We start from the raw sequence: 10769 nt of genomic DNA, 5'->3' as shown, positions 1-10769 counted from the left end.
TTACTGGTTGAAGTAGAGACCAGGGGAGACAGAGAAAGTATTACAGATAATAAGAAAGAATATGACTTCTTTCTTTATATTAAAAAATGTCAAACAGTCGGGACTTTGCTGGCTAGGAATTACAGAATGAACTCTTCCTACTATTAAATTACTAAATCTGTACTACTAAGAATGAGGTCCCTGTGACAGTTCCAGCTCATCTTTCTGAACCCTTGAAAAAGCCAATCCTCTCTGTCAAGCCAGCTGACTGCTGGTGAGAAAAAATAAAACCACCACAAGTAAACCAAGTTCTTTCTGACTTTATGAGACTCACCCAGATATGGCAGACTTCATGGAAAGATAAGAAAATACTATTAAGCCAAATTTTATACATACTAACTTGTTTTTCTCCCATGTCTGGTCCAAGTGATGTCAACATAAATTCAAGAGGACATATAGATTGACAGTATACTTGGCCCCACAACTCTTTTTCTGTTATTTTGTTGAGGCTTCAAAACCCAGTAAAGTCTGTTAAATGAGTCAGCATTTCTTAGGAACTCTCCTTTGGAGTATTCCTGTTTGCAAACAGTGGTACGGAATGTGGCATTTAAATCAATTGACCGTGAACTTTTCAGAGGTCAAGGAAATCATTAAGGGTTAATAGTCAACAGAAATTTGGGTAAGAAGTACCCCTTGATACTGTTTGAAGGCATCTAACACCAACCAGTTCTAAGTGATTGAACCCCAAGTACCGTTTAGGAAACAAAGCCTATGGGCAGAGCTGCCAGTGGCCAAACTTAGGGACTCTCTCATAGATTGTGGCTCCTATAGAATGGCTCCTCTGAAAAGCAAAGTGAACTGTGGTGTCCTGCCATCCCTGCCCTTCAAAAACTATATACACTTGTTTTAAGAAAGAAAGGCAGCTCATTGAGATGTATACCATATTTAAGGTATACATATGTATGGCCTTTTATATGCCAATTAAACTTCAATAAGTTTTTGCTTTTTATTTAAAAAAAAAGGGAAGACAAATTTTCTGGTCCTAAAAGCAAAGATCGTAAGATCTGGACTCCTTATCTTACAACTAAGATAGGGTGGCATCCTTCTAAAAATGCTGTGCCAATTTCAGCTGGTGGCATTACCAAGCAGGGAGAAGAGTGCCCTTGGTGTCTGGTGGAAGGGGAATGTTCAGGATTGTTTGAGTACAAAACTTCCCTGAAGCTCCTCTTTAAGTTCACTCCACTCCTGCCATTATTCATTTACAGATTCTGTACACTTTTTTGTTTGAGACAGGGTCTTGCTCTGTCACCAGGCTGGATTGCAATACCATGCCTGGCTAATTTTTAAATTTTGTAGCGATGGGGTCTTGCTATGTTGCCCAGGCTGGTCTCAAACTCCCGGGTTCAAGCCATCCTCCTGGCTCAGCCTCTTCAAGTTCTGGGATTACAGGTGTAAGCCACTGCACCTGGCCTATACCTTCTATAATTGTAATTAAACATGTCTATTATTTACATATTTATCTCTCTACTTTGCTATATAAATCTCCATGTAGCCAGCACTTAGAACTAACAATGGATCCCTAGTTCCTTGTACTAGATAGGCACCAAGCAGGTATATCACCAATACTAGTGAATATACTAATGAATGTTGTGACAACTGGAAGATGCATAGAAGAGAATTTCCTTGTACTGAAAATATGCCACTGCTTTTTGTTTGATTAAACTTAAACTTAAAAAACATTTAATAAGCTAGTCCCCCACCTCAAGCCTTTGAAGAGGAGAAGGAATGGCCAGGGTGCCAGAGCCAGCATCAATTCCTAATTGAACTACAGGGGCTGCAGCCTTTTCTATTAGTGATAGTACTTCTCAAAGCATTTATAGGCTCTACTGCAGGCAAAGCTTCACCTCCATTGGCCACAGGCCAGCACCCCCAGAGTTCAGTTCTGGGAGGAAAGAAAAGATATAAGTCTATCTTTGCCCATTCTCTGGAAAATCCTTCAAGCTGTGCTTAGAAGTGACAAAAGTCCAGTGTTTCATTAAGAGAGTTCAGTTTTGTATTGAGAGGACACTACTTTGTCAGAGTGCCAAACTGTTCTCTTCTCTTGAAAAGAGTCCTGCAAAAGGTCTATGAAACACCTGCCAACTAATACCTAAACAGGTGGCAGGGAATTTTTTGATTTTTCTGAGATTGATTAGACATTGGTAAGTTAGATAAAGAAGGACATCATTATCTAAAAAGTGTATTCTGCCAGCATTTCTCTGGCTATGACTCCTCCTAGCTGCACACAAACAGAAAATACAGCTTGTCACTAAGACAGACAGGGAAAGGTAGAGTTTCCCTACCCAATGAACTACATTTCCTTTATTTTCCCACCAACATCAGAACAACAGTGAAAAGGGCAAGAAATTAAATGATACTTGTGATTCTGTGTTATCTCCCAAATAGTGGTGATACTGGAGGTTGTGTTGATAAGTCATTGAAATTTTTATTTTGTTGTAATAAAATTTATTTTTAGAAAATATTTTCTATATATTGGTAACCCTATATTATTGGTAGAAAAATGTACCATATAATCAGAACTCCAAACTATGTCAAAAAAGCTATTAAGAAATTTATTTTATTGTTATTCTTAAAAAACAAACAAAACCTCTAACAATCCACATACCTCTACTGCATTCCAAGTCTGTAAAAGTATAAAATCTATGATATGAGATGCTCAGAAGCAGCGTACCAGTCAACTATTGTGAGAAGTGCTTATCTGAGGCGCTTTAAATTAAAACAGGAAATAAATCACTATTTTAGTAAATCTAAATTTACAATTTTGGACTTGATGTGTCTGTCTTTAGTGATCTGAGTTAAAGCAATATTGCACCAATTAAGCAAAGTAAATTAAGACCCCTCAAAAAAGGTGATACAGTAAGAAAATGTCAATTTAATCATTTACTTTAGCAGGCAAGCAATTTGTAAACATTCAGTAGCGGCAGCATCCAAGTTACAAACAATTTAAAAAGAACCAAGATTAGTGATTGTAATTTTTCCTTCCCTTTCCCCAAAAGAAAAAAAGATTTGGAAATGAATGACTTAAAACCCTACAAACATTGAACATTCAGTTACGTCTTCTATCAGCCGTCTATGCATCCTCTCTGTGTTTTATTTTAAAAGATGTATCTACTCCTAAAATGCATTATCTTGTAAGAACTTGTACGTGAGCACTTGCAATCTAGGATTTGTTCCTGCACATCGCTGTGCATGTATTATCTTAGTTTAAATCCCATTTGCAAAGGGAATATTTATGTCTTGATTCAATGCCTCTTTGACTTCGAGTGGCAGGGTGTCAAAAAGGTGATCTTCCACAACAAGCCCACTTTTCTTGAGCATCCGACACTGGCCCAGCTGGGCTGGCAGGCGGTCCAAGCAGTTCCCCTTCAGCTCCAGCTGAGTGAGCTGAGAGAGCTGACCAACTTTCTCTGGGAGGGAGGTGATGCAGTTTTGTCCCAGATTCAAAGTCCTCAACTTTATGCATTTAAACAATTGTTTTGGCAGAATGTCCACTTTGTTACCAGTGATATGCAAATGCTGCAGGTTCTGAAGCAATCCTATTTCTATTGGAATTATTGAAATGTTGTTATAGCTTACATCTAAGCATCTGAGTTTCTGTAAACTAAATACTGCCACTGGTAAGGATTCGAGCTTGTTGTTAGAGAAATAAAGTGACTCCAAGTTTTTGACATGGGTAATGGAGGGAGGAATAGTAACAATTTTATTATGCCATAATTTTAAACAAGTGAGTCGTTTTAAGTGCTGGAAACTGATGATTTCCTCAATTGTGCGAATGTTATTTGACTTTAAATCCAGTTCCTGTAAATTAGAGAGGCTGAAAATAGCATGTGGAATTCTCTCTAGTTCACAGTTCTGGAGTTCCAGCTCGGCGACATTCATCATTTTCTTAAGGCTGTTCAGTACCAAGAGTTTAGTGCCGTCATTATGAATGACTAACTTTGTAAGATGTGGAGCCACATCTGTAATGTTGGAGGGAACTTTGGTCAAATTGCTCTTCACGTGGAGAATCTTAAGGTGTCGCAACTCCCGGAGAGATTCAAGTCCTATCATCTTATTGTTTTCAGAGTTCAAATTGCCTATTAAGTACAACTCTCGAAGGTTTTTGAGCAAATACACCCAGGCAGGAATTTCAGCCACATCGGTGAACTTCACGTGAAGGCATCTCAAGTGATCGCGAAGAAAGCTAAAAGCAGTCTGTTCAACTTTTGCAGGGCAGTGGCAGAGGTGGAGCTCTTGGAGGTTAGTCATTTGAGAAATCTTAGCAGGAATTTTAGCTTCTGGAATCAGTTCCAGCTTTAGCACATCCAGGTCTGTGAGGTCAAAGACAGCATCGGGCACCCCCGACAGCATGAACAGATGCAACTCCTGCTTGTCCTGGGCATTGCGTGATATGTGCTGCCTGAGTTTTTCAAATGTCCACTCGTGGTTCAAACTAATTTCCCTAAGTTTATTTTCACTAACTTCTGACAAGAACACACCAAATCGCTTGGAATACAGCTGGTCATATTGGTCTACCATGTGGAGAAGGAACGCAAAATCATTTTTGACATCTGGAATGTCACTAAAACTGCTCTCTTCTCTGACTTTTTCAAAAGAATATTCCTTCAAAGGTATCCTGAATAACCAGAAGAGAGTGTAGAGGCAGATAAAGCCATAAACACAAATAATGGATATGTAACTGATGAGAAGCTTTTTCAACATGTAAGCCATATTGTGGGTGCACTCAAATACCTCGTAACCAGTCAGATGCTCAACTTTGGGCTTGCAGACATGTTCAAAGCTGATTGCATTGACAAAGTTTGCTGTGTAGCAGAGAATAAAAATGAACTTGGCTGTTTTGATAACTGTTTGGACCACATAGAGTTTATAGATCAAGTCACTATCTTCCACATGGGCACGGAACTTCCTCACTTTCTCAAACAGGGCTTTGGCCTGCTCTCCATCCTTTTTATCCAGGATGGTCATGCTGGGAACTTCAATCACAGGCTTCTCAGCTGAAAATTTAAAGCCAGTTTTATTGATCATTGGTGTACTGGCACTGGGGCTCCCTTCATCACTGCTGGTAGACACATGCTTTGGTAGAGTCTGGGCACCTGTTATTCTCTGCTTGTTTTCCTCTGAGTCTTCGCATGCTGTCTCAGACAACGCTTTTGTAGTCCAAGGGGATTCAAAGCACTTCCCTAATATTGAAACAAAATGTTCTACTTTTGAGCATGTTTTGGGATATTTGAACCAAAAGTTGCTACTGACCATGAGAATAATAGTATGTATAAGAGCAAGGTATGGAAAGTACTTAGAATACCATGGAAGGGCCAGATGGTAACACATCTGATTAATAAATACATATTGCTGAAAATCCAAGTTTGTTTTTCGGCCTGTTGGATCTTTCTTCTCTTTCTTTGCCTCCTGATTTTGAACTGTGAAATCTGTGCGAGGATATGTGGCTCCAAGAGGTATGTCAGGTGTCACAGCAGATGTCCCAAAGGAAATGTCATTTGTCGCCCGTCCATCTTGGTCTTGGTTGGTGGCTGCGTCCATCTTCGGGATGTCGGTGGTGACATCGGCATTTCCTGGTGGTGTATGTGCCTTTGAACTTACAGGAGATGGCAATACTGGCAAACAGACCACCTGATCTTTGGTAAGTTGCATGGTTCCTGCAAAGATGGCTACCATCAACATAACAACAGCCAGGTAATCCATAAACACATCCCACCATGGTTTCAGGATTCGGTAAGTTGGCTGAATGTCATTAAGTGACGCAACTTCCGCAAGGGTAAACATTCCTAGAAAACAAGAAGACAAAAGACATTATTCTAGAGATGCAAGTGAAAAGAGTAAATGAGAAAAATCCTGTGCCTTCTCCAAACTAAAGTTTTCTTTTCAGGTCCTATCTTTTTATCCAAGATAAGTGTAGTAGAAAGTAAACTAAAAGGGGAATATATAGCTTTTGTTTCCTAGTGCAAGGGAAGGGGGAAAAATGAGTAAGAATTGCATTCTAGGTAAGAAATAATGACAGACTAAATAAAGCCTATAGTGGTTACTTAGTGGACCTTGAAGGAGGATATGACAGCAGGAGGGCATTTGTTGTTGGCTGGACTCATTTAAAGTTAAGATTGAAATTTGGAGGTCAAGGAGAGGGGATGACTCCTATTTTGTGTAAGCCAAAATTGAAGGGTCTGTGTATACCATTAAATACCACTGAACTCTGGATACTCATGTTCCAGACTCAGTCCTAACATTTACTAATGGTGTGATTCCTTAAGCCTTGTATTTCCCATCTGTATAACAGGGATGAAAACTTCTAAGGGTTGTTGGAAAGGTTAAGTAATGATTGTGAAGCTCCTAGCACACCCTCTGGCTACCAGTGTTTGCTAGCTGTTTATGTTAGCTCCATTCACTCTGGTGGAAGTGTCCATGAACAGCTGAAATTAAGGGTCTAGTGTTTAGGAGGAGTCTTATCCACTTGAGATTTATCAATACATATAGCTGAAACTCTGGCCTTTGATGCAGTGTCTATGGAAAGCATGTGGATTAAGAAGACAGCTCAAGACTCAGGTGGCCATGAAATAATCAATGATGGTGATGCTGAATGTCAGCACCTGGAAGACCTATGCTCTCTACTAAAGCAAGTGACCTGAGCAGCCATGAAGGAAGCCCCAGCACCAGGAAACTTGAAATGTGGTCATTATTCACTACCAGCTGGCAGCTTTATAGCACTGGAACTAGTTTATACAAATAATAAAGTATCAGGGCAATCATCCTGGAAGTAACCAAGAAAAACTGTGTTTATAGTGGCAAGTAATGGGAATGGGCTTCTCTAATTACGTACATGAACCAAATGTTTCAAGTTTCAACTTCTTGAAAAACCACATTACCATATTTTGCTTTCTCGGGAGGTTCTTGGGTTTCCATATTCATATTGCTTTGTCTTTTTTAAAGAAATAAATCATCTTGTTTCTTTAAAAATGAACAAAAGACAAAGCAATAAAAACCAAGGCAAGTACCCAAGACTTTGAGAATGCATGTATTTTTTAAAAGAAAGGATGGAAGATGGATTTTTATCTATTCATAGGTTGTCTGGAATGCTGCGTTGAGGATTCTGAGGCTGATTCTGGTTTCAGTAGGAAACAGTGCTGTGACTGATTACTCGTGCCTTCCTTGGATGACACAATGAAGAAAGGTGGCATTAGTACTTTGATTCTGCTCTGTTTTAAATTAAGTTTCTGAAAGCAGGGACCAGGTCTTATTTTTTTTTTTTTCTGAAACCCTTCCACATACCTAGTACTGCACAGAGCAGGTACATAATATTTCTTAATAAAATACAATGAATACTTCAGCAATGATCACATCTATAGCCAGTTTTGTAAGCAAAATATCTCTTATGTAAGCAGGTAAACACAAGCCTAAGAACTCCAAACATAAAATTGTTAGAAATCACATTCCCAGACTTCAGGGCTTAAGTGTGAAATGCCTGGTATCCAGTCATTGTTAAAAAAAAAATTACCAAGAAAGTGAAAAAAACATTTGTACCTTCGTAGGGGAAGTGGGAGATAACACGCTCACTTGAACCCCTTTTATTCTGAGCTCCTGTATTTTGTGTGGGTTTTGCTTTCGTGAATGGCTTGGGTAAACGGGAAGAAAGGCTACTGGAATCATAGGAAGCTAAACTAAATGAGAAACACCTCAACCTCAGGTCATTTTGAGCTCTTCAGTTCCTATCTAGAATGGACAAAACACAGCATCAAGCTGCAGGTTATACGGAGTGACTGTTCTTTTTTTTTGTTTTGAGACAGAGTTTCGCTCTTGTTGCCCAGGCTGGAGTGCAACGGCGCGATCCCAGCTCACTGCAACGTCCACCTCCTGGGTTCAAGCGATTCTCTTACTTCAGGCTCCCAAGTAGCTGGGACTACAGGTGTGCACCACCATGCCCAGCTAATTTTGTATTTTTAGTAGAGATGGGGTTTCACCATGTTGGTTAGGCTGGTCTCGAACTCCTTATCTCAATTGATTCACCCGCCTCAGCCTCCCAAAGTGTTGGGATTACAGGCATGAGCCATCGCATCCAGCCCAGAGTGACTCTTACTTCTTGTACAGACTAGAGAATACACCTTGCACAGGTTTATCCCTGGCAAAGAACATAACAGTCATACCTGGTGACCATGTTTTAAAGGGCCATTTGCATAACAGAAACGACAGATTTCTTTCAAATAGGATTTTTCTTTACTTTTTAAATAAAGTCATGAACTGCATAATGGTATTTTGGTCAACAATGGACTGCATATATGATGGTGGTCCCATAAGATTATAATGGTCAGGCACAGTGGCTCATGCCTGTTATCCCAGCACTTTGGGAAGCCGAGTGCCAGGTGGATCATTTGAGACTAACAGTATGAGACCGACCTGGCCACTATGGTGAAACCCTATCTCTACTAAAAATACAAAAATTAGCCGGGCATAGTGGTGCATTCTTGTAATCCCAGTTACGTAGGAGGCTGAGGCAGAAGAACTGCTTGAACCCGGGAGGCAGAGGTTGCAGTGAGCCAAGATCACACCACTGCACTCCAGCCTGGATGACAGAGTGAGACTCCATTTTATAATGAACCGCACAGAAACGTGACATACAACACTAAACACTGGCATTACAGATCAGGTAGGGCAGTGGTCCCCAACCTTATTGGCACCACAGACCAGTTTTGTAGAGGACAATTTTTCCACAAACAGGGGTTGTGGGGAGAGATGGTTTTGGGATGGAACTGTTTCATCTTGGATCATCAGGCATTAGATTCTTAAAAGAAGCGCACAATCTAGATGTCTTGTATGCACAGTTCACAACAGCGTTCACGCTACTATGAGACTCTAATGCTGCTGCTGAGCTGACACAAGGCGGTAATGCTTACTCGCTCGCGGCTCACCTACTGCCATGTGGTCTAGTTCCTAACAGGTCTCGATGGGTACCAGTCTGCAGCCTGGGGACTGAGGACTCCTGAAGTAGGGGAGAGGACTGATATTCAGTAACGGTGTTGGGAATTTGGTTTTCCATATGAATACATACATACATGCATACATATACACACACACCATCTAGCTCTGTGTAAGTACACCCTGATAGTCACAGAACAATGAAATTGCCTAACAACACATTTCTCAGAAGGTATCCCCTTTAAGTGATATGTGACTGTAGTTGCACCTGGTTCTAGAGAAGCCAGAATGTTTGGGTTGAAGGACTGAGAGAGGAGTGAATTTTCAAAGTCCGTGTACTGAGAACACTGGTTATCCATCTTTTACATCATAATGATTACAACTGGTGTTCCTGCTGCCAGTCTTTACCTCGTTCAATGCATTTTCCATCTTGCCTTAGGTCCTTTGGTAAAAACTCTCTAGGATCCCTCTGCTCCAGTCTTGCTAGAGAAACTTCTGCCAGCTTCTCTAACAAGCCATTCTCTCCCTTGTGTTCAGCCCCTCCAACTCTTTGTTTCCTCTGCCTTGACTACTTCCTCCCTACTCCTTTTCACTAGGCTATCAGGTTTCTGCAGCCTTTTCCAGAAAGCCTTCCCTGATCCCCTAGTCTGGGTGAGGTGCTTCTTGGATGTGTTCTCACAGGACTCTGTACCTCCGCCCATCACAGCCCTTATGACACTGTATTTACTTGTCTGATCTCTCACTGGATTACCAGTTCAATGAAGACATGCACTATGTCCAACTTCCTTCTTTGTCCTATGTATCCAATGCCTGACCTGACATATAGTAGCAGGTGCTCAATCAATGAAATAATTTTGAGATCTTGATCATTATCTTCAGCATCCTAAAAATTCCTTGAGAACATTTATTAACATCTACAGATGGTATTGCGCAGAGGAGCATTTTATTACACTGAATTGCAACCACAAAGCAACCTGGGTCTATGCAAGAATGAACACTACAAGCCAGGTCTCAGCATAAACATAGTTAAAGGACCATACAGCAGAGACACTGTTGGATCCTTGCAACCAGTGTTATTTTGCAGCTGTTGAAATGTCAATGGTAGTTTTCAAGCACCCTGTACTCAGGACAGGCTTTGATCCCAGGAAATAGAAGAGGCTGTCCACCTTCCCAGTGGGAGAAGAAAAGTTCAAAGGTAGTGGCAGTGGGCACGGCAACAGAGTACAGAGTACTGTAACTTCACACACGGTCACCAGCTCGAGCCCCAGACTCCCTGCAAGAATGATTAACACTCAGTAACAGCACACGACCACTCCAACCTCAGATGAGCTCCTCTCCTTCAGCACATTGTCCACTCTGCCATCCCCCACCAGAAGTTTTGTGCCCTCGCTGTTTTCTCCAGCTAATTTCTCTTTTTTTCTATTGAACTTTTCCTTATTAAGTCCCAGCTCAAGTACTACCTTTTCCTTCAAATTGCTATCATATTGTCTAATAATAATCTGTATCTAGGCTGGGCATGGTGGCTCACGTTTGTAATCCCAGCACTCTGGGAGGCTGAGGTGGGTGGATCACCTGAGGTCAGGAGTTTGAGATCAGCCTGGCCAACGTGGCAAAACCCCATCTCTACTAAAAATACAAAAGTTAGTGGGGCATGGTGGCAGGCGCCTATAATCCCAGCCACTCAGAAGGCTGAGGCAGGGAGAACTGCCCGAACTCAGGAGGTGGAGGTTGCAGTGAGCCGAGATTGTGCCACGGCACTCCAGCCTGTGCAACAGAGCAAGACTCTGTCTCAAAAACAAACAAAAAAAAAC

General features: G+C 41.1%; 1 protein-coding gene across 3 annotated transcripts in view; it reads right to left on the bottom strand.

The window, feature by feature from the left end:
* Positions 1-2891: 2891 nt before the first annotated feature.
* Positions 2892-10769, bottom strand: part of LRRC8D (leucine rich repeat containing 8 VRAC subunit D) — a 117190-nt gene continuing 109312 nt past the window's right edge. For all 3 annotated transcript variants that reach the window (XM_012464828.3, XM_012464827.3, XM_012464826.3), the window contains exon 3: positions 2892-5822. In XM_012464828.3, the coding sequence (XP_012320251.1) occupies positions 3244-5820 (2577 nt within the window). In that variant the 5' untranslated portion in view covers positions 5821-5822 and the 3' untranslated portion in view covers positions 2892-3243. The remainder of the gene's footprint in view (positions 5823-10769) is intronic.

The sequence above is a fragment of the Aotus nancymaae genome, unplaced genomic scaffold, assembly GCF_030222135.1.
Source record: "Aotus nancymaae isolate 86718 unplaced genomic scaffold, 86718_ANA_hifiasm-v0.15.2.pri h1tg000007l, whole genome shotgun sequence".
Taxonomy (NCBI): Eukaryota; Metazoa; Chordata; class Mammalia; order Primates; family Aotidae; genus Aotus; species Aotus nancymaae.
Note: the sequence above shows the minus strand (reverse complement) of the source record. Positions and strands in the feature narration are given on the sequence as shown.